The sequence below is a fragment of the Lactuca sativa genome, chromosome 8 (assembly GCF_002870075.4).
Source record: "Lactuca sativa cultivar Salinas chromosome 8, Lsat_Salinas_v11, whole genome shotgun sequence".
In the NCBI taxonomy this organism is placed as follows: domain Eukaryota; kingdom Viridiplantae; phylum Streptophyta; class Magnoliopsida; order Asterales; family Asteraceae; genus Lactuca; species Lactuca sativa.
The window spans coordinates 46,301,240-46,325,944 of record NC_056630.2 but is presented as its reverse complement, the minus strand read 5'-3'; the positions used below and the strand labels follow the sequence as shown (position 1 = coordinate 46,325,944).

At 33.6% G+C, this 24,705-nt stretch overlaps 2 protein-coding genes across 2 annotated transcripts; both read left to right on the top strand.

The window, feature by feature from the left end:
- Positions 1 to 254: 254 nt before the first annotated feature.
- LOC111918153 (uncharacterized) lies at positions 255 to 4,195 on the top strand. Its single transcript, XM_023913815.3, has 9 exons — positions 255 to 862; positions 952 to 1,106; positions 1,194 to 1,481; positions 1,552 to 1,681; positions 1,774 to 1,881; positions 2,454 to 2,556; positions 2,634 to 2,759; positions 3,434 to 3,624; positions 3,877 to 4,195. Exons 1-9 carry the CDS (start codon positions 810 to 812, stop codon positions 3,965 to 3,967), a joined length of 1,245 nt encoding a protein of 414 aa, XP_023769583.1. The 5' UTR covers positions 255 to 809; the 3' UTR covers positions 3,968 to 4,195.
- Positions 4,196 to 23,863: 19,668 nt separating this feature from the next.
- LOC111918144 (defensin SD2) lies at positions 23,864 to 24,441 on the top strand. Its single transcript, XM_023913809.3, has 2 exons — positions 23,864 to 24,022; positions 24,113 to 24,441. The coding sequence occupies exons 1-2, from the start codon at positions 23,959 to 23,961 to the stop codon at positions 24,268 to 24,270; spliced, it is 222 nt and encodes a 73-aa protein (XP_023769577.1). The 5' UTR covers positions 23,864 to 23,958; the 3' UTR covers positions 24,271 to 24,441.
- Positions 24,442 to 24,705: the final 264 nt, after the last annotated feature.

The following is a 24,705-nucleotide window of genomic DNA, read 5'->3' as shown; positions in this document are numbered from 1 at the left end:
TATTAGTTCATTAAATTAAATGTTTTTATTTTAGTCGTGCATATATAAGTGATAGGCATGTCTTATGTCATAATTTATTAGTTGTGGTTATTAATGTAACATTGAAGAATAATTTGACTATTTGACCAAATTAGACTCTTAATACATATCTTGTACTAGTTAACAACTTTACACCTGTTTTGTTTTTTTTTCCTCAATTTTTTTTTTATATTTGCTTATATTATTATGCATGATATGTTTTATGTCAAATGTATCAGTGTATGGTATCTTATTTATGTCTATGTATCGGATTTATCTTTTTATTTTTGGTAATGTATAGTGTTAGAACTCCAACAAAATTTGATTTGTCAGCGGGTAACTGTGAACCGAACCGTGGTTACCCGCTTTTATACGGTCCGGTTTTTTATATAATCCAATTCGGTTACGGATAGTGCATACCCGCCCCGTGGTCACTGTTCATAATTTTATTATTTTCCGAACCGAACTGTCCCGTAAACCCTTCTATACAACACATTCCCTTGCAAAAAGTATCAAAGTGACCTTAGTCGACCAACCAAACACACCCTAGGTTTATTCTCTTCCGCTCCGAATAGATCCATGATCCATCTCCATTCCGTTACTTCCACCTTCTCCCTCATCTCTCTTGCCCTAAAATCAAAATCCCCAATTTCATTCTACAGCACAACATATATCGCTTACAACTACACATTCACGCTCATTCACACCAACCTAACCATTTTCCCTTGAACAATTTTGTTGCAAGAATCTCACATGCTTCGCATTTTGCCAGTGTAATATTGATTGTAATCATGCTGGACACAAATGCACTGGTTCATGACTTCTTGAACAAGCTTAAAAGACGGTGAGTGCTAATTATTCTTTCCTGTGTTTGTCAAGTTTTGAATTTACTGTTTATTTATGTTGTTTATGATTTCTGTACGATGGGGGCAGTCAGATTGAGGGCTCAAAGGCCACAGCGAAGCTGACCGCAGAACTCCTCCGTAGTGTGATATCGCAGCAGCGTCTTCCAAACACAAACCAAGCCGGGGCTCTTATCGATGCAATTAAGGCGATTGGAGAGCAGCTTGTTGCTGCTAATCCAGTGGGTTAGTTTGTTTTTTTCTGTGTATTGACAAATTATCGAATGCTTATTTCTTCTGTTATCTAAATTCTTTGATTGAAATGGGTTCCAGAACTTGCTGTTGGTAATATAGTGAGGCGTGTTCTACATATAATCAGGGAAGAGGATCTTTCACTCACGACATCTGCCATTGGTGGATTAAGCTTATCAGCCATCAGTGATGATGAAAATGACGTTGAACAAGACAATTATCCAGTTTTATCAGCTGCTGCTGTTGCTGCTGCTGCTAGAAATGCTCTGAGAGCTCCATCATTGCAGACCCTTCTAGAGGGTGTACCTCACTCTGCAGCTGTTCTTCACTCCAACTCTTCTGCAGATGATTCTGAAGAAAAAACCAAATGTTAGTTTGTTTTTTATTTTTAAATGTAAAGCTTATGAAATTTCTCATGACTTGATTTTATACACTACAGCTACTGATAAAAATTCAAGAAGTCGAAAGCTAAAGCACAATGTTATCGAGACTGTGAATGATCTGATTCAAGATATTGCCACCTGTCATGAAGAGATTGCTGAGCAAGCAGTCGAGCATATTCACCATAAGTATTCTCATTTCTCTCTAAACCCTTCTTCCCAAAAGTTGTTAATATAATATTAATAGTCAATATATTAAATGAAAAAACAATTATTTGCAGTGAAGTTATATTGACCTTAGGAAGTTCAAGAACTGTCATTGAATTTCTTTGTGCTGCAAAGGAGAAGAAGAGATCATTTCGTGTTTTTGTAGCAGAGGGTGCTCCAAGGTCTGTGCTACTTTCTTTTTTAGAGTATAGAAAAGTTACATTTTTGGTCCCTGAATTTAGCTAATTTTTTCGCTTTTGGTCCCTAAAGGAATCTGTTTTCAAATATTGTCCTTAATTTGATGTTTCATAACAGTTTTGGCCCCTGAATCGTTAATCCTACCTACCCAGCTGTTAATATCTTTAAAATGACCATTTTGGTCCATGTGGTACACTATTCTTTTTGGTTTTGGATCAAGGGCAAAATGGTCTTTTAAGGATTAAGGGACCAAAATCATTATGAAACATTAACCAAAACTGCAAACTGATTCCTTTAGGAACCAAAAACGAAAAAAACTGCTAAACTCAGGGACTAAAAATGCAATATATTCTAGAGTCTAGACTAAGTTACAACTTTCGTCCCTGTGCTCTTTCAAAAGTTACGTGCTCAGTCCCGGTGTTACATTTTTTTGCATGGTTGGTCCCTAAAGTGTAGTTCCATTGCACTTTAGGTCCCTGGCTTGGACATGGTCTAAAAAGGATGTTAAGTCCAAAGTAAAATGACTATTTTGCCCCTCATCTTATTCTTTAAATAGGTATGAAGGACATATTCTTGCAAATGAGTTGATTAGTAGAGGACTACAAACAACAGTAATCACTGATTCCGCTGTTTTTGCAATGATTTCACGTGTAAACATGGTATGCAACGAATCAAGTCATTAAATAATCTGCCAATTTACCATTTTGACCCTGGTTTTGAAATTGGTAATCAATAGGTTATTGTTGGGGCCCACGCTGTGATGGCAAATGGTGGAGTGATTGCACCTGTTGGATTAAGTATGGTTGCACTTGCAGCTCAAAGACATGCTGTCCCTTTTGTTGTTCTTGCTGGCATCCATAAGGTTAAATGTTTTTATAATTTTCATGATTATAAATTCAAGAGTAGATTAAATTTTTGGTACTCTTCCAAGTAAAATGACTATATCACCCTTTTTCTGATTTTGTTTTATATATATTTGTTATTTAATTCCTAAGTCTAAGTGTAAATTTCATTTTTGGTCCCTGAGTATTGCTGATATTTTTCCAATTTTGGTCCCAAAAAGTTTTCTTTTGCAATTTTTGGCCCCAAAAGTTTTCTTTTGCTGTTTTGGTCCCAAAAAGTTTTCTTTTGTGATTTTGCTTCCAAAATGTTTTCTTTTGCATTTCTGGTCCCAAAAAGTTTTCTTTTGCAATTTTGGTCCTCATTTGAAGTTTTTGCAACATCTTTTTTGTTCGCTTCCAAGTAAAATGACAATATTAACCCCGTTTTTTTTTATTATTATTTTTTTTATAACTATTTGTTATTTAATTTACCTGATTTCAATAATAATGCAACCACAACATAAATAATAAAGACAATATAAAAAGCTAAATAAAGGGTATTATAGTCATTTGTACATGGACCAAGGACAAACATCAGGGACCAAAAATTTAAACTACATTAAATCTAATAACTTGTTAAGAATTGACAACACGTATGCAAGTTATGATTGGTTGTTTGTTTGTTTGTTTGAACTGTTTTGGTGTGTAATGACAGTTGTGCCCTTTGTATCCTCACAAACCAGAGGTGTTATTGAATGAATTGAAGTCTCCATCTGATTTACTGGATTTTGGAGAGTTCTCTGATTGCATGGATTCCGCCACTGGAATTGGATTCCCTCTTCATGTTGTGAATCCTGCATTTGACTATGTGCCACCTCAGCTTGTCACTCTATTTATTACAGACACGTAAGTTCACTTGTATTTGATTGAAGTTTATTTTTTATTTTTTAAAAAACAACATTTTTTCTTTATCTATCAGTTTAATTTTAGCTTTCTAGTTATTGATAACAAACTAGATGGTTGAACTTGAATGACTCATTCCGTTCCTTTGTGGTGGAATTAGAAAAGGAGTGGAATGATTCATTCCATTCCTTCCATTTTGTTAAACTAATGTAAACTTATATATTTATTTATTTATTATTATTTTTTTTTTGGCAGTGGAGGGCACAACCCATCGTATATGTATCGGCTGATTGCAGATTATTATTCAGCTGATGATTTGGTCTTACAACGAAAGCCTACTTCTTGATATTGCTTAAATTCATATCCATTTTTTATAGATCGAAATGTAGCTTTTTTTATTTTTATTTTTGTTTTTATTTATCCAAATTAGTTTGAATTTCTGGTTTCTTCGAGATAGGGTTTTTTGTTACTTGGGGATTGTTTATTTTTTCCCCGTTACCTCCTATATTGGTAAAATGATTAAGTAGCTCTTCCTAGGATCTTTTGTTTATGGGGAAGAAACGTTTTATTTTAAGACTTCCCTTTTTAGAAGGGAAGAACACACAAACGTCAAAACGTCTTTTTAGAAAAATCACTTTTAAGGTCTAAAAAAAGACGTGTCTATCAATTTCTTAAAATTTATTTATAGTGATAATGATAAAAGTAAAAACTCTTAACTATAAGAAAAGTGATTATTACAACTAAATATTCATAGCTTCTTCGTTACGTTTTTGTCTTAAGCTTGATTTAAATTTGTATTACTTGTTTTAACAAAAAGATTTATTTTCATAAGAAATTATGTTGGTAACTGTAAGTTAATAGTTTTTTAAAATTATATTAGGGTAAAATATTAAAATTAAATAATTAATACAAAGAAAAGAATATGTACATTGATATATATAAATTGCCAAAAACAATATACATGATACATATGAAATAAGAATTGGGGTTTATGTTGAAACACAATACTATATGGATGAGTATTTACTATTTAGACCGGTGGATTGGATCGATAGTAGTTTTATCATTTATGTAATAGGTTTGTTTTTCAATTCTTAAGTTGGCTATGTTCCGGTCTTTTAGTCAGGTTGTTTCTATGGTTTTCGAGTATTGAGCCATTTTTTTTTGTGTAATTTGTAAAACTTTTTAAAACTAGATAACTTATTTGTTTGAAGTGGAATTGACATAAGATCTTTTTCAACATGTATTTTATAGTTTGTACTTTTTAACTTAGGCTATAATTACATCATTTTTAGCTATATATTGAATGAGTTACATTCCACCCAAAGTAAGGGTATCAGAGTTGAAAGTTTTTAAGCAATTCAATTTTTATGTGTAATTTGTGAAACCTTTAAAAATTACGTAACTCATTCATTTAAAGTTGGATTGATATGAAACCTTCTCCAAACTGTACTTTATAGTTTATACTTAAATTTAGGCTATAAGTTCATCATTTTTGGTTCCATAATGAATGAGATACAGTCCCCCGAAGTCAGGGTATCAAAGTAGAAAGTTTTTCGATATTGCTTCAACGACTTGTAGCATACGTAACGAATGTTGTACAGGTCCAACGGGTTCAAGAACTGGAAAATCGGCATCGACACAGGAACCATTCCAGAACCAGCACAAGAAATAGCATGAAGGATGTCGATTGGGCTTTTAGCGTTCTAAGCTCTTGTTGGAGCATAATACAACATTCGACATGGACAATCTCATTGAACAAAACAAAAGTTTTCATGTATGCTTGCATTATACGACATAATAAGATACTGCAAGATAAGGATGCTTTTATATCTTCGGTTCATGATATTGATATTGAACCCCATATTAAGGAAGAAGTGTATGCATATATGCCCATGAATTAAGCGATATAGAAAGCCACCACCAATTTCACTTGGCTATTTTATAATTACATTGAACATGTCTACATACCAACTATGGATAAATGAAATGTTATTTTTATTTTTTATTTTTAAATTTTTTTTTGGTTTTAAATTTATAATGTTTAATTTTAAAAATAAAAATAAAAAATATAGTGAGTTGGGGGACGAGAAAGATAGGGTTTCATGTGTTGTGGGATGCAAGAGGTGAAAGTTAGAGGTGAGAGAAAAACTTATGTGGAAGTGATATGACAAGTGGGGTTAATAGAGATGAACTCCTTCTATGCTTAAGTGTATGAGCAACAATCCCAACCTGAACCTGTAACATCCCCTCTAATACATATCACAATATTGTTCGTTTTTGGCTCTTGACACAAAAGCTTCCCAGGGGATTGAGGTCGGAGACATTGTGTTACTTAAAGTGTCGCCGTGGAAGGGAGTTATAAGGTTTTAGAAGAGGGGGAAACCGGGTCCTTGATACATTGGTCCGTATAAGATTGTTGCTCGCGTAGGCAATGTAGCGTATCGTCTAGAACTACCGGAAGAGCTCAATCAGATACACAACACATTACATGTATCGCAACTAAGGAAGTGTATTACAGATGAGACGACATCAATGCAACTTGAGGATTTCCAGGTGGATGAGAGATTGAATTACGTTGAGAAACCAATCGATATCCTGGATCGAAAGACAAAAGTGCTATGTAACAAGGAAGTCATGATTGTGAAGGTTTAATCGCAACATCAACGTGGTTCATAATGGGCGTGAGAATCGGAAGAAGAAATGCACGCATATTATGGAGAAATGTTCGCAGATGGAATTTCGGGGTGAAATTCTGGTAAGTGTCGGAGAGTTGTAACGTTCGAATTTTTCCTGTCGTTTTCATGTTTTTAGGAAAATAAATAAATAAATAAAATGATGTAAATAAAATCAAATCTAATAACACACAAAAACGATAATGTTAGCTGTTCTTTTTTTTATTAAGGGCTGAAAGTGTCAAGTTTTAAATATTCCATTTGTTAAGAAATTGTTTTTGGGGGTAGAAATCGTCATTATGGGAAAGTTGGGGACTGAACATGAAAAAATCTTTGTGTTCCAATGCAAATCGACGGGAATTAGGGTGGGCTTCCTCCTTGGGGCCGACTCCATCTAACATGTACAAATTAAGCCCTAGGGGTGCAAACGAGCCATACTACTCGTGAGTTACTTGAGATCGGATCGCTAAAAGCTCAACTCGAAACCGATTTTAAACGAGCCCGAGCCGAGCTTGAGCTTAATATTAAGCTCGTTTATTAAACGAGCTCGAGCTCGAGCCTATGTCACTAAGCTCGATTAGGCTCGCGAGCCTAAACGAGCCTTTATATAATATAATTTCTTATTTTTTTTATATATTAAAATATTTGTGGATTAGGAATTTAGGGTATTAGTAAACGAGCTCGAGCCGAGCTTAAGCTTATTTAGGCAAGTCAGACAAAAAACGAACCGAGCCCGAGCCCAACTCGAGCTTGTATAATTATTTACGATCTCGAGTCGAGCTCAGTACAAGAAGCTCGAATCGAGCCGAGCTCGAGCTCGAGCCTCTTAGAACTTAAACGAGCCCGAGCCGAGCCTGGCTAGGCTCGAGCTCGGCTCGGCCCGTTTGCACCCCTATTAAGCCCTAAATCAACCCTAACTGTCAGGCTTCAGTTTTTTTTTTTTTTTTTTTTTCGGCGCCAAAAGAAGGAAATCGGGAACGGGTTGTGGCATCGCCGGAAGTTGCTGCTAGAGGGAAGGAGGTGACGGGAGGAGTAGTAGTAGTCTTGTGTCTACATCTGGAAGGTATCATCAGCCTCCGATTTCTTTTTTTCCTCTTTTCTTTTGATTACCGAGAACCAACACCACCATCACCATGGTCGGCAGCCTAGGTTGCCGGTGTATCTTTTCTGCCACCACATACTACCGAAAGGTGGTTGAGGATGTGTGTGAGGTGTTTTCTGGCTGTCCCTTATCACTTTCTAGATTTTTTTAGTTAGTGTGTGTGGTTGTTGCCTTCTAGCCGTGAACCACCAAAGAACCACCACCAGCACCCTCCTGTCACCTATCTGCCACCACAGGCCACCATGGGTAGGTAGTTGTGGTTTTCTTGTTCATGGATGCCTTAGGACTAAGGTCATAATAAGAAATCATGTAGATGGTCTTTTTCTTGTTTTATACATATTATCTCATCAAACTTTGTGTTTTTGGTGGTTTGACCACCAAAATGCCACCATTTGACCACCAATAAGTGTTAAAGCTGTGTAGGACTCGTTTTTCCAGCTAAGAGGTGACTTTAAGAGCTTAATGGGTTAAGTTGGCAATTTAACCCTAACAAGTGTAAAAGTGGCATCTTATGTGAACATCCTTAACTTTAAACCCTCATTAAGCCAAACATTAAAACCTTTAGGTTAAATTAAATTTCACATCTCAATATCCTAATAAGTAACCAACAATCATGTTAAAAGTGCTACACTTAAGGCTTAACCATTAAGTCTTTCAAGGAACACCAAAAGTGACTTAAAAGCAATTATGATCAATTTTCCCAAATCTGTCCTCCAACTTCTAAAATTCGTGCAAGGAAATCAGAACACATAAAAATCATGATACCTAGTTTTCTAGAAAGCTTAGTGTGTCTAGTTTCTTTAAACTTTGAATCACATTTCGAAATTCCAAATCCTTGGAGGGTAAAATAGTCAATCTTCTCAGGCTGGCCTATGTTGTTGGAAATTTCATGCATTTGTCTTCTAAAAACCATAATAAATTCATTAGGACTCCAAATGCCAAAATTCTAGGGCCTATAATTAGATATGGATGTCTATGTCCATGCATATCAAGGATTTGAAGTAATTCCAAATGGGGGTAGTTCTCAGAAGGGACATAGTGTTATGGTTAGTACTAACAATATATGTTAGCAATCTTTATATTTATGTTATGTTTTCCGTGAAATGTGCTATGTGTGTTATATGTAAGTAAGTGATCTATATAATGGTAGAGTAATATAAATGTCCATTAAGAGTTTCTCTTACCCGTTGTTATTTAACATTTTGCAAGATTGTCAGGTACCAATAAAGAAAAGAGGTCAGTGTGACTGCAGATGACATTCTCTTGAAGACTTTTATGAAAATTAAATGTTATGTTTTTAAACATAGGATGTGTCTCCTTCCACTAATGTTTTTAGAAGTGTTATTTTATAAATGTGGTTGAGTGTCTTGGAAACTTAATTGAGTAACGACTAGCTTTATTTTGTTATGCATTAAAAAAATAGGTCGTTATCATTTTAAAATATAAAATAGAGTAAAGTCAGACGTTACCCTTTTAAAAGTATAATTAAAGCTTTCAATAATATTCAACCATATTTATAAAATAATAATTCTAAAAACATTGCGGAAGCAGAAAACATCGCAAGTTTAAAAACATAATATACATCTTTCATAAATCTTTAAGAGAATGTTGCCTGCAGTCACACCAGTCTCTTTCCCTTGTTAATACCTGATGATTCTGAAAAATGTTAAATGGGTAAACGAAACGTTTAGTAAGAATACACACTACTCACCCATTATATTTATCATTTACCCATACATGGAATGTACATTCACATAATATCCATGTAACATTCATATAGCATATACATTCCTAACACATATGGTTGGAACCAACTTTACATCAGCAAACTGATTCCTTCAAATGGTCTATCTCAGACACTACCATACTAGAGACTAATCACTTCCCCCCAAAGGGTCTAGCATGATCATCCAAACCTCAACCACTTCTCCCGAAGGGTTTATCATGGTCAAGAACATAACCTTGTCCACTCTATCGCATTAGGGTATATGTGGACAGTATACATATACAGACATAGACAAAATCAACATAACAAGCAAGTTAGTGTAACTTATCTATGTTGATAACTTGGAACGCTCTAGTTACAAGAGCTAGATGAACCTTATTCTTTCTGAACACGTACATAAAACTCATAACATTTACTTAACTTGTGCTTCCTAACTATCCTTTAAAATACTTATCATTGTATTACTTTAACTTTTCTTTGATTATAGTGTTCTGTTCGGAACCTGATTTCTTATCTTTAACGTCATACTTAGGTTCTAATAATTTATATAGTATAGTTCCCCCCTTACCTTTTTGGAAATATAAAAATCTTGTTTTAATGATTTTTGGTTGATTTTATATTAATTTTACAAGTTGGCAACTGGGAGCTGTCACTTTCGAGACACACTTGCAATGGTGGTAACTTTTACCCTAGTAGGATTAAAAGTTAAGTCTTAGGAAAAATTCATGGTAAACACGATATCATACCCTAATCATATCCTTTACATTTTCATGAATTGTTTTTTTTAGAATTAATTATGCGTGTCACAAGTTGATGTATAGTTTCAGTCGTTTACCAGACCACTCTTCACTTCTTGAATAAACTGTACAAATCTACTGTGAATTGCATCAATCCCTTTATATTGAAGAAACTAGACATACATATCTAACTATAGGCTCTTGAATTTTGGCATTTGGAGTCCTAATGAATTTATTATGATTTTTTGAAGACAATGCATGAAATCAGTGATAGTAAGACCAGTCTGAGAAGATGACCGGTCATATAAAAAGCTCTCAATATGTGTTAATTACATTGACTTAATGGTTTGTCTAAATAAAGGCTTGAAACTAGGACCTTATACATAAAATCATAACGTCATTATATAGGTTAAGTTTACAACTTAACCCATCGAGCACGTAACTTAGGTACTTGGCTAGAAAATCGAGTCCTTCATAGCACCGCCAACTGTTGGTGTTTTGATGATGATGTTATGGTGGTCAATGGTGGTCAAGCCACCCAAAGTAAAAGTATAATGCTATTTAGGGTATATAGAAAAGGACCATTACATGATTTATCCTTATAAACTTTATCCCTAGAATTACCAAATGAAGGAAACCCACAACCACCCATCAACGGTGGCCTATGGTGGTAGGTAAAGTCACTCACTGGTGGCAGGGGCTGCCGGTGGTGGTCCTATGGCGGATCACAATGGTTTTGACAATAAACCACACACACCTACACGAAAACTCAAGAAGTTAAGGAGAACACACCTCACACACAAACACCCACCCATACACAACCACCTTTCGGTGGTTTGTGGTGCCAGAAAGAGGCATGCCGACAGCCTAGGTTGCCAGCCATGGTGATGGTGGTGCTCCTCTGTGAAGAAGATAAAAGAGAAAAGAAGGACATAAGCAAGTTGTTGCAGCTTCCTCTAGTAGCTCTCCTCCGACAATAAAGACCTCCGGCAGTGGTAACAAGTTTATTCCCCGATGGTTTCTTTTTTGGTACCGTAAGGAACACGTAAGGGATTAATGTTAGATTAGGGTATGCAAAATTTTGATGGGTTCGATCCTAAGGGAAGTAGCCCATCCTAATCCTGTCGGCTTTCAAAGGAAATTAACAGATTTTACATATTCAACCCCAATCTTTCCCATATTAACACTTTCTACCCTTAAAACAATATTCTTATCAATTGAAAGTTTTAAACCTTAACACATTCAACCCTTAATTTAATAATATCTTTAATTATTGTTTTTGATGTTATTTGACTTTATTTTATTTAAGTTGTTTTATTTATTTCTTTATTTATTATTTAATCACATAAAATTTATCTAATACATTTTATTCGTTCTATTCATCAATATAATTATTTAGATATTTATTCCTAATTATATAACTTTTCACATTAATTAATGGACTCATGTTAGGGCGTGTCAAACCTAGCAAATGATAGGGGTACAATATACTCCCAAAGAACACTACTATATTACACTAAAAGGTAGTACAACGCAAGCAAGGTCGAACCACAGAGACACGTGACAATCAGTCTCTACCTCTTTGTGCATGGTACTTTGGTCACCAAAAGTAAAAAATGGGGTTTTGGTGGGATGTCAATTCTACCAATAAAATTATACCTTTTGTTTGCAAATAAAACGTAATATAATGGTAAAAAGGGGTATCGATCCTCGGGGAAATGGTTGTATTCAATCACCAATGCAATCTAATAGAACTGGTGTAAATAAACTAACTACAATTAAACTAAAAGGGGGGGGGGGGGGGTATTGTGATTGATTGAAAATTAAAAGACTTGAATAACTAAAAAGCTTGCAATTAAGCAAGATGGTGAGATGCTCAAATATTGGAAAGAATTGGTTAACCAAGGCAATTCAACACAATGAACATTTGTGTGTTTATCATTAGGATTAAATATGAAGCTTATCATTCATCCCAAATTGGTTATAGCAATCATGAATCATGATATGACAAGATTCCTCATAAGTTGTATAGAGGTTGGGGAAGCCCACAACACACCTTCTTAATCAAAATCAAGGATTCAATTGAAGCAATTAAACCCAAGAAGTTGATTAGCCTTAAGAATGAAGGATTCCCCAATTCCTAGAGGATGTTAATGCTTACACATCCATAAAAGAGTTATGAATCATAAGCTAGAGATGATTTCTACCATCATAAAGCCCTTGTTCTAAGTAAATTCAATGATTCAATGTTAAACCAAAGAAATAAACCAACAATTGCTTATTCAAGTACCAAGCTCATGATCAAAGCATTAAACAAGCATATGAAATATGAACTAGAATCAAAGTTGTAGAACTCGCTACTCGGTACCTGCTCGGCTGACTGGGGAGTAGCGAGTACTCGGGAGTACTCGGATTCGGTAATTCATGTAGAAATATTTTTAGGAAAATTATATGTCAAAATCATAAGTTAAAAATCATAATTTGATTGAAATATATAACAAAATTAGATACATATGAATACATAAAAAATGAAATACACACAATTGTCTCACTTCGTGAATAATTACTGAAAATTTAAGATATATATGTAGTAATAATCACATATGTGTGTTAAATAATAAATCATTAAGTGTATTATACATATTAATCTAAAAATTCTTGATTTTTTTCTCTTTTTATGACAATTTTGACCCTTTGACCGAGTTTGACCAAGTTTGACCGAGTTGGTTGAGTTTGACCGAGTAGGCCCGAGTAATACCGAGTAAGCCCGAGTTAGAGAGATGTTGACTGATTTTTGACCGAGTTTTTACTGAGTTTGACTTAATCCGAGTTTTTTTGCCGAGTTCACATTACTCACCTCGGTGGAAGCCCGATTCCGAGTAATCGGCCGAGTAGGCCAAGTTTTGCAACACTGACTAGAATCATAGACATAAGATAAATGATAAATAAGCATAAATCCTTCAAAAGCCCACAAACATTCAAGGGTTTTAGCCAAAGTTAACCAAAGTAGAGAAATTAGCCACTCATGACAATAGAGTAACAATCACAAAAGTCTAATTGCATCAAGAAACTAACAATTACTTTGGAAGATAAGAAGAATGTGTATCCAAGCTCCAAAAATCGTCTTCTATGGTCTCTAATGGTGGAAAATCGAAGTCATGCTGAAAGATCCAACCCCATAAGGTAAATGGTAAACAAAATGACCAAAATGCCCAAAACTAGGCAGTTGCGCAGGTACCCGCGCACGTGAGAATCCACCCGCGCAAATATTGTTGGAATGTTATTGGCTCATTTTTCCTCCACTGACCATTCCACTACCAAAGATTCCCTTGGTCCCCTTCATATCCCACATGATTCAAATTAACCAATCATCTTTTAGCTTCAAATATGGATGCTCCAAGCCCACAATAATAATCCATGACCCATCTTCACAAGCCCACTTCATCCAAGCCATTAGCTTTTTAAGCCCAAATCTCCTTTGGTAGATCCACAAAGCCCAATAATGCATCGAGAAGCCCACCAAGCCCAACTCTAGTCAAACCGCAACCGCAATGAGCTCCGAAACCCTACAAAATATCTCATGCAAAATAGAAAGTACCCGACACAATCGATGATAAAGAAAATACAGGATATACAATGCAATATTAATAAAGAGAGCTAAAAATACTAAAATAAACTAATAAAAATAAAGAAATAAAATAAGCTATCAGGTTTTTAAACGATAATTCAAGTAAAAGATTGAAGAAACAAGAAAGATGTTAACTAATTGAAATAAATTCATAATTTATGAAAGACTCCAACTCTATGTATACCGACTTAGCAACGTGATTCCAAGATGACATGATATTTGTTCAATTCTACCTAAATTGGTACTTTAGCTCTAACATTTTCCATTCACCACATTAATTAACCAAAATAAGCCCTTTGATTAACCCTAGTCTCACTAACCTAATGTAAATATGCTCTTAGAGTTAGATGGAAAGATTGCATTAAACTTTATGTGAATGTTCCCAAAAACATTCAATACTCCTCACAAGCTCAGGAGCGTAAGAATGTGTGAAGATGATTTACACTAGATTTATTCAAAAGAATTCAATTTAGCGCTTGTTACTTACTCTATTTCACAAAACAATTACGGATTTTGTAAATAGATAACTTGAATGATCTAACGCTAATTCAAATGGACAATAAGAACTAAAACTAAAATCAAACATTCGATTGAAAACGAAATCAAATTCACTTGATAGAAATTAGAAACAAACATCAAATCACATGATTGAAATCACAACTAAAAGTCAAGACATAAAGTTGGAGAAACTAGGGTTCTAGCCACACATGACTAGAACAATCAACAAGTCTAGAAAAGACAAAATAATCAGCATACAAGACTTACAAATCCAACAACAAATATTTCCAGATGATTACAATAGAAACCTTGCAAAAACCTTCGAAATTGCTCTTCTTCCGTGTTCTGAAAATGAACTCTAAGTGTAAAAATGACCCTAATCTTGTAATATGAAAGATAGGAAAATTTGCCAAAAGCTAGTTTTTGGGCCGAACACACCCCATGTCGAAATAGAGTAAATCAACACGGGTCGTGTTGGGTGGGAGTATGCAAGCCGTCATCAGGTCTTCTACCAAAGTACAATGCTCAAAAACGTTCAGTTGGACCAACACGACTCGTGTCAAAATAGGTTAAACTGACACGAGTCGTATTCAACATGGTTAACAACTTCTTCTTGGTCAAACACAACCCATGTTCACTTTTCAGTACAAATCCAACACGCCCCGTGTTTGCTCCAGCTTTCAAGTCCAATCTTGATTTTTCTAACTTTTCCCTTTTGCATTCAATCATCCCGGAATCTTCACCCATGCTTCTCGGCACCTCGTAAAGCATGTTTCAACCTCCGGTTTACCTGAAAAGACCATAAAAGCGTGCAAATAAGGTTGTTCTAGAGATTAACATGACTTTGATGAAATGCAAGAAAAATGAAAAACAACTATGCTAAGCGGATGCACAAAAGGAACTAAAATGTGTGCAAAAAGGTGCACAAAGTGCACCTAACAACTCGTTTTCATGAATTACTAGTGAGCATTAGGACGTTACAGTACCTACTAACCTAACCCGCACTCATTTAATTAAAATGATCAACCCATTTACAACCCGCCAATCCTTTTAAAATTTTGAAATATTATTAATTTATATTTATTTATCATTATATTTTGATTATTTTATATTTATCAAAAACAATGCGTCAGTAACCGTTACTGAAATTCGAGTTGGCAAAAGTGATAGTTGAGTTGCATAGAATTTTAAAATTAAAATTTTGTAGTGTTTTATGGTTGGTTGTAAACATTTATTTGTGTTTGAGTTATGAGCCTATAAAATTATTCTTGTATAATTTTCAAACTTGAACAATTATTATAACTTTTAAATTATATGTAATTTTATTTGATTGATTATTTGATTTTAAAGGGTTTTTTTTTGAAATGTTAAACTGGTCAACCCACGTTTAGCTTGTTTAGTAAATAGTTTGGATTAGAAAAACAATAAACATGTCAACCCGATTTCAACTCCTTTACTAAAAGGTTGAGTTGGGGTTGGGAATTCTCAACCCGTTTACTTAAACATGTCAACCCGTTTATGACACAGCACAACTCATTGCCGCCCCTACTTAAGTGATCTATAGTCATTTTTAATAGTTGTTTCTGAAATTAGGTTTTCAACCTAATTTTGCCCCACCTGCAAATCAAACATTATTTTGTGTAATCAAATTTGGGAATCTAAGGAGTGGCTTAGATTCGTAATGAATGATATATGGACATATTGGATGGATATATGTATCAATTACAAAAATCAAATCAGGTTTAGGATGAGATCTTTAATCCTTGAACCAGTTCTTTGATTCAACTTTCGGATTAATGAAGGAGCTTCATCAATCGATCTCTGGCATGTCACCCTCCACATTTTGTTCCCCATGTGATTTCCTCCATTCTTCAATCCCTTAAGCGGTTTGCCTCCCTTTCTCAATCATTTATTTTGTGTCTTCTTTGTTGAGATATGATGGTAGTTGTTTTCCTAATAGGTTTTAGATCTTCATAGTACTAATCTTAAGCTTCACGAAACATATTTCTTTATGGGTGGCAAGGTGACTCCGGTTGGTGCAAAAATGGTACATAGAAAGCGATGATTGCCCATGCATTTTTTCTAAAATTATCTATAAAACTTTAAATATGTTTAAAAAAAAGGGGGGATTTTAGTCATTTTAAGGCTATTTGGGAATTGGGACTAAAAACAAGATAAAATAAAACCTCAGGGATGGTTTATGTCCAAATTGAAAACATGAGACTTGATTAAAAAAAAGATATAACGATACCGAGCATTTTTGTAATTTACCTTAAGAACAAATATGAGATTAAATACAAACTTGGTTTGACATGTATGTTAATTTGAGATTTTAACAAAGTTAACAACATAAACCATTCCTTGGCATGTGGTACTGTGAAAGTTTCGGGTTGAGTGAGTTTATGAACACACTATTCTCACTCTTCTTTTTCTTCTCTTACATATGCATAATAAGTATAGGTTGGGAGAGATGGATTTTCATGTGGTGTGTGTTAGAGAAATGAAAATAAGAGCATTCACAATAGAAGCTTTTAAGAGTTTTTTCAATAGTTTTTTTTTTCAAGCCAAAAATCTCTTGAAAAATGGAAAAATTAATGTAGTTTTTTCAAAAAGAATTTTAATTAGCAAGCTATTCTCTTAAGCTTTACAAAAAAAAATTCATGTGAAAACTCTTTAAAAAACTTCTTTTATTATGGATGCTCCAAAATAAAAAGAAAAAAAATGATGTAACACTATGTGGTTTGTAGTTTGGAAGGGTTGAAAATGATAGACTCCTTTGTCCTAAGAGGATTTTTAATGTTAAAAATATCATATAACTCAATAGTATTGTCATATTATCACCACTCCGATACTATTGAATTGTGATAATTGATCAACTAAAAAAAAGCACTTGCATCGGAGATGCTATAATAACCATATGTCCATATCCCAAAAAGAAATACTGCACATTACTTTTTAGAAACCTTAAATTGACCAATAAGTTTAAAATATTAATATTTTCAAATTATTTTTTAAAATATTCCTAAACTTTCATCACTTTCAAACATTTAACATTCATCTTTCTCTCGTATATTCAACACTCATAAATTTCTCAAAAATTATCTCTAAAAATGGCACATCTTCGGATACGACAAAAGATATCGTTTTGGCTTATGGATACGGCGATATAAATGATAATCCAAATAACAACTACCTCAAAAGTGGGTCTTCTTTTGAAACAAAATCACCTAAGATACAACAACAAAATAGACCAAGGTCTTCACCGATTATAGATCAACTATTCGCTAAATGGAGAAAAACAAATATAAAGATAGTACAGTTTCGCGTTGTGTTTATTAGAGTGAAACAACTTTAGTAAATGGTGAAAATAATGTAATACTATTAGTCAATGCTTTTCAAACTTTCTTTGCAAAAAGTAACAAGACTTTCCTTCTTGTAGAGTTTTGGAAAGTTGTGAGGAGGTAAGAAAATAACATTAATATTTGGAATGAAGTTGTGTTTATTTTTATGTTTTAATTTTAGCTATGCTTTAATTGTAAGTGTCTTGTGTTTTACTTAATTAAAAGCTTGTTTTTTTATTTAATTTCAAGTGTACTTATCTTTTTAGTTATAATGAAAACTATAGTTTATTTAAATTATTTTGATTTTATATAAATTAATTTTTGTTATAAATAAAAGAAAAAAAAATGTGCTAAAAGCGGCACATCACCCTCTTTAAATGACTAGATCTTAAAGATATGTGACAAATATAATGTAGCGTTTAGGAGGCAACAAAAAATACATGATAAAAATGACATTATTTTCCTTAAGATTTGACGATATACATATTTCCATACATAGTGGTCGCTAACTAGGTATCGAATATCATCCACGAACACCACACTCTAAGACCGCAATCTTTTTGGGCTCAAATCATTATGGGGATTCATAATCACACAAACCGACCTTGGTGTTGTTTTTCAAAACATAAGGTGAGCGGGGTCTGGTCAAGCATTGATAGGGTGAAGAACGGCTTATGGAAAGACTAAACTGCACAAATGGTCCCTGTGGTTTGCTGAAAATTGTCAGTTTGGTCCAAAAAGGTTTGGACTAGCGCCACAGGTCCAAAATTTTCATTTTATTGCGAGTTTAGTCCAATTTATTTTAAACCTTTTTTAAATGACGACTTTACCCTTTTTTGTTTTTTCAGTTTATTTATTTATTTATATATTTTTATGATTAAAAACTTAATAAAAAAATACCTCTCTCTCTCTCTCAAGATAACTAGGGTTCACTTCCTACTTCATCCAATAAACACCAAAACACTCTCTGTAGTCTTGGAACATCCCTTTGTTCATCTTAATCTGTTCAGAAAAAAAAACAAACCCTTTTTTTCATCATCTTTCTTTACACATCTCATTCTCTATCAATAACCCATAGAAGACACGCAAAAAAGGGACGGATGTCGTTTGGTAGATTGTTACATCGGAAAGCAACAGACGTTGTTGGAAACTATCAAACGCACAAATTGGTTCTTTAAAGTCTTCGATATGGAGAAATCAAGCATGTCGTTTGGTTTGCGGGTTTTAGATTGGAGAATTTTTCAGATCTGCGATTGGAAAAGGTTTCCAGATGGCGTTATGGTTAGGGTTTTTCGTTCTTCAACTAGATCAAAATCAATTGTTGGTCCATTTGACATATAACAGAAACCCTAAATCAGATCAATAAGAAGGTATGAAGAAAATCTGGAAATAGAAGTGGGTTCTCATTGTAAAGTAGGGTCAATGATTCCCACATGATGCTCATACACTTCAAAGAAGAATACCTTTGGGTTTAAACCTGATTTTTCGGTGAAGTCTTTGTGCAACAAAGAAGTTGATAGCTGAAATTGGGTATATTTGGTGTCGACCTACTTGGCTTACCAGATCCTTGTTGACTACAATGGATGAAGCATCATGAAAATTTCTATGATTGATTTAATTTCTCATGGTCTGATCGATTTCAAAGGAAACACCAATCTGTAATAAAGGAGATAGGAGACGATTTTTAAAGGGTTTATTGGGATTGTTTTGGGTTTGAGTTACCATTGAGTGGACCAGAGGGATAAGAGGAAGAGAAGATTAGAGAATGAATCGGAAGCCTCCTTGTGGATCTATGTGTTTGTGTCGAGAGAGAGAGAGAGAGAGAGAGAGAGAGAGAGGATAATTTTTTATTAATTTTTTTAATAGAGAGAGAGAGGGGGGTAATTTTTTATTAATTTTTTTAATCATAAAAATATATAAATAAACTGAAAAAACAAAAAAGAAGGGTAACATCGTCATTTCAAAAAAGTTTAAAGTAAATTGGACCAAACTCGCAATAAAATGAAAACTTTGGACCTGTGGTGCTAGTCCAAATATTTTTGGACAAAAGAGACAATTTTCAGCAAACTACTGGGACCATTTGTGCAGTTTAGTCTTATGGAAACTAAATATGGAGGCGAATGATATCTTATACTCAAATGATGGGGGAATATCATGGAGATCTGATTTTGCGGTGGATGGGACCTTTAATATAGCTAAACTTCGGAGTCGGCTAGATAGGGCGTCACATCCAATTAGTGATGGGGAGTTCTGGTGGCTAAACTCAGCCCCAAAAAAAGTAGTGGGTTTTATATGACGTGCGAAACAGGGTCGGATTCCATCGACAGAAGAGCTACAAAAAAGGAACATCCCAGTTCCTTCCACAATGTGCGGGATGTGTACGAACACTGTGGAAACGTCAAATCACATTCTCACTTCTTGTCCCTTGGCGAGAGACACGATAAACTTGGTGCGGCCTTCCAGCTAGACAATTTTCAAGTGTTAATGAAGTCTTATATTTTGCTCAAAATTGGGGTCATTGCCCAAAGAAGAAGGAGATATTGGCTTGTATCATATATGGAGCACTGTGGAGCCTGTGGAAGGAGAGGAATGATCGGATATTCAAAGGTGTGACTTCAAAACCGGCGATGATTCTTGATTCTATAAAAACTATTGTGTTTACTTGGCGGAAATATAGGAAGCATAGAGGTGATAGTGTCGATTGGGATAAGTGGTGTATGTCACCTATGAGTTGTATATAGTGGGTTATATCTTGTTGTTACGCTTTCTTTGTACGATGTACGTTTCTAGTCCCTAGCATCTTGCTAGAGTCACCGTTTTAATACAATTGCCGGTTAAAAAAAGGTATAGTTTCCATTCCTCCTCTCTTTCTTTTGTTCCGGTTGGTCACGTGCCATTTCTTTTATTTCTTTTCTTTTAGTTTTAAAATATAAGTTAATTATAAATATATATTAAAAATTATAAAAAACGTATTAAAATTTATGATATTTAATTACTTACAAATAAAATATAATATTTGTATAAAATATATTTAAAAAATAAAATAAAATATGAAAAATAATCATTTTCTGAGTTTTAAATAATAAAATAAGAGTGAAAAAAAAATGATGCTAAAATAAAAAGAAAACAAGAAAATGTGAAAGATACGTACACTAGCTTAACCTTAGGTGAATATCACTACTTATTTTTAACAAAGGACCATTTTTGTAATTTCGTACTCTGACAAACGACTGAATGAATACCAGAACTGGTGTGGAAAAGTTGCAGACAACCCTTTATTCTCCACCACATAACTCGTGTAAAGAACTTAACTTTGTTCATATATTCATATTCATATAGAACGTATAATACTTTTTCCTATGAATATTAAATCTAAACTTTTGATTACTTGTTATTGATAACAATTTAAAATTAATTAATAGATCTGAATTTTTGCTTATAAAAAGTTAAATATTTAAATAAAAAAATTCAAATAAATTATAATAGTAGAAAAGCAACATTGCCATGGCCCCCCCACAAGTGGTATTGATATCTATTGAGTTGTCACATCGCACTTCATCTAAGTAAATATTTCATATTTCCAAAGGCTATTTTTAGTAGGATATTAAAGTTATCTTGATGAATTTTCAATTAATATTTCCAATTATAAATATATCGATAACAAATTTATCTGAGTGTTTTGAATTTTTCTAAAAATGGTTAATAATACAACATTTTTTTGAACGATATGAAGTTTAATAAACTTTAACTTTACGTTGGAGTAATGATATAGTCTAAAGAGCCAAAAATATATTATTCAATGTGACTCGACACTCATATTATATGCATTTTTCTAAAAATGTTATCATTTATCAAATCTTATTTCAATGTGACTCGACACTCATATTACATACATTTTATTTGCAATGACAATTAATCATATTGTAAAATTCGTAAAATAAAATAATATGCAACTCAATAAAAGATAACATCAGATTAGCATGATGTTAATTTCTAAACCGAATCGAACGGACGATTTATTCAAAAAAGAATTGAACCAGTGTAATAAAACCAGTAAAAAATCGTTTGAACTGGTTTAATAGACTTGAATAATTGGATTTCACTTGACCTTTTAAAAACAACACATTTTCAAAACAAATTGAATAGTTCAAACGGATAACCACATCCACATTATATACAACTCAAAGGTCGACGCACATCATAGACAGATGTATTTTGACAGTTGAACCGAAAACCAGTTTAACTTAAAAACCGGTTTTTTAATTATTGCCAATAAATCCTCTCATCTCGTTAGAAACACTCTTACATCTATATTATTATCTCGTTAAGGATAAATTCGTCCTAAAAATAGTAAACATGTAGTCTTCAAACATATTTCAAACCGATTAATTTATCATATTGAATTCTAGACCTGACAATGGGGCGGGTTTGGAGCGAATCGACCTTGATCCAAACCCTTTTAACAAATTTCAAAATCCGATCCAAACCCGCTCCGTAACCCGCAAGGTTTTGAGTAATCAAACTCATACCCTTATCCACCGAATCAACAAATATCCAAACCCGCCCCGTAACCCATAGGTTTTTTGAATAATCAAACACATTTTACTTAAATCATAAAATCACATTTGTTAAATAAAACTAAGTTTTGATTTAGAAAACACATTATCTACTCGAGGACTTTCTATGGGAATTAAAATCATTATTTTAGTTACTTCCGATTGGTTTTTGACCGTCGATTGCATTGATAGAGAATAACATTACAAATTTTCTTCCGGTTGATAAATGACCTTATTAATTTATAAATGAAATTGGTGATTACATGATGAAATATAAATGAAATGAAATCAAGACTCTTAGGAGAATACTGAAAGTCTAGAAGTTGAGTCATCGAGTCCTATGTAAAAATCATTTAGTCTTTGGCTTTTCTTTTTGAACTTCTGATTGGAATTTAATGTAAAGTTTAAGAAATATAAAATATAAATTTATATTTCTAAATCTTATATGGGGCGGATTATAAATGGAGCGGATCGGTGATGATCCATACCCGACCCTTTTAATAAAAGGGTTAGCGGGTACGGGTCGTTAACGGGTAAATGGATAAAAAACTATGATCCAACTTATATAATTGTTAAGGGTATGGATCGGATCAGAGTCAAAACCCGCTCCATTGCCAGTTCTATTGAATTCAAAACATATATACCTTTTATATGTAGCTTTTTGTCATTTATTAGGGTCTACATATAACAATATTTGAATTGAAAATAGATTAATATCATAAAAATCATTACTTATAAGGTTTTATCAACTTTTTATTGTTTTTATATGTTATTATATTTTGAAAAACCTTTTTATTTTTTGACCATTTACTGGTCACCAACATTACGATGATGTATGGGTTTGGCTGACATGAAAAACATTTATTAGTTTGCATTTAGTTTCACATTCATGTCTTGGTTTGGATTTAGCGAGTCTATTATTTTTGTTCCTTATCTCTCGTTACTTTTGGAAAAAAGAAATATTAACCATTAGCCGGTCACATAGTGTAAGTCACCAGTTGGTATTTTAAAACGTAAAAGATTATTTATTTTGTTCCACATTTTCCATTACTTTAGTGTATACATGTATTTTAAAATGAAGGAAAAAGCACATAGTGTAAGTCTCCAACTTAAGATATCTAACAAACAATACCACATTCAAATCTCCAAGCCATTAATACATTCTTAATTCATCTAAGAAATAATTGATTATTTTTAATGTTATATTTGTTGAAGTAACCAAAGAAATGATATAATAATACGTATAATTTTAAGAGTTAAATGCAAAAAATAACATTATACTTTTATAATGTGTTGTTATAACATGTAGTTTCAAATTAATTTTATATTGAGACATTATACGTTGATAAATATATTTATTACACCGTATAACAATAAATAACATGTTGATTCAAACTATGATGACATACACCACATAATAGGTTTTTATTCTGTAGCAAATAGAGTTTTTGGCTCACCAACTAACTCGTCCTACCCCTAAGAAGAAGTAGCAAGTTTGACACTTGTCTTGAGGGGTTACTTCTTTGTCATTTTTAGTTATGTTTTTAAAAGAGTTATTGGTAACTAGCCAATAACCAAAAATAAAAAAGAAAAAAAAAATCCAAAACTTAATAGCAAATGGGAAAAAAATGCAGCAAAACGCAAACTAAGACGTTAAAATTAAATATAAAGTGAGAACATTTTATTATAATTTAAATCGGTGACAGATAAGAACACAAAAAATAACTTTTTTTACATTATATAATATAGTAACATAAAAAACTTGAGATTAAAACATAAGAAAGTCGGTGAATATACTCTACCAAGCACCGTCCATGTAAACAAAAGAAGGATTAAACTTATAGTAACATTTTATAAACTAATGAGATTTATTATAAAGTTAATTGTCGACGAGCACCGAGCCAACTTTTTCGAAAAAAAAAGAACAAAAAAGAGTAGGGATTCCGTATATCCTTCACAAAAAAACTCTATATAAACACCCTCACATATATCATCTGCATACACATCATCACCTCTCTCTCTCTCTCTCTCTCTCTCTCTCTCTCTCTCTCACAGTTTCTAGCAGTGTCTGAAGATGAGGCCTTCCATGAAGCTGATTGCAACCATGTTGCTTGTACTCTTGTGTCTCATGGCCAATGGTAATCCTTCTAATCTCATCATTCTTACAAACTAAGATGCGATATTATATAGTTAATGGGTTATTAATTAAAGCTAATATATATGTACAGTAATGGTGGAAGCTAGGACATGTGAGTCGCAGAGCCACAAATTCAAGGGGACCTGCGTCAGCAGCACCAACTGTGGTAATGTGTGCAAGAATGAAGGATTTCATGCCGGAAAGTGCCGTGGATTCCGACGTCGTTGCTTCTGCACTAAACACTGTTAAATCAACTTCTACTACTTTTGGGTTATGTGTATCCGGTCGCCGGTGTTCCCTTTCGGAATTAAGTTTCAGTTCGAGTCATGTGTCCCTGTTTACTTTTTGTTTTTGGTGTCTGACGCGTGTCCATGTGTGTACGTACTTCTTCGCTAAATAAGCTTTGGTTCCTTTTCTAAACAGAGTGTCTTATAGCAATTTTCTATGTAAAGCGATTGCTCAATCGCTAGCTGTCTTATCTCTTTCTCTTTGTGTCATCTCTCTCTCTCTCTCTCTCTCTCTCTCTCTCTCTCTCTCTCTCTCTCTCTCTCTCTCTCTCTCTCTCTCTCTCTCTCTCTCTCTCTCTCTCTCTCTCTCTCTCTCTCTCTCTCTCTCTCTCTCTCTCTCTCTCTCTCCTTTAATAAAGAAAAAGTAAACCAAGAATCAATTGTTATTGTCGGATTC

Bases quoted from the DNA above. Each gene is read 5' to 3' on its own strand.
- LOC111918153 (XM_023913815.3), top strand. From the start codon at position 810: ATGCTGGACACAAATGCACTGGTTCATGACTTCTTGAACAAGCTTAAA. The intron at 1,482-1,551 runs GTTAGTTTGTTT...TATACACTACAG, and splicing joins TTCTGAAGAAAAAACCAAAT to CTACTGATAAAAATTCAAGA. The intron at 2,760-3,433 runs GTTAAATGTTTT...GTGTAATGACAG, and splicing joins TTCTTGCTGGCATCCATAAG to TTGTGCCCTTTGTATCCTCA.
- LOC111918144 (XM_023913809.3), top strand. From the start codon at position 23,959: ATGAGGCCTTCCATGAAGCTGATTGCAACCATGTTGCTTGTACTCTTG. The intron at 24,023-24,112 runs GTAATCCTTCTA...ATATATGTACAG, and splicing joins CTTGTGTCTCATGGCCAATG to TAATGGTGGAAGCTAGGACA.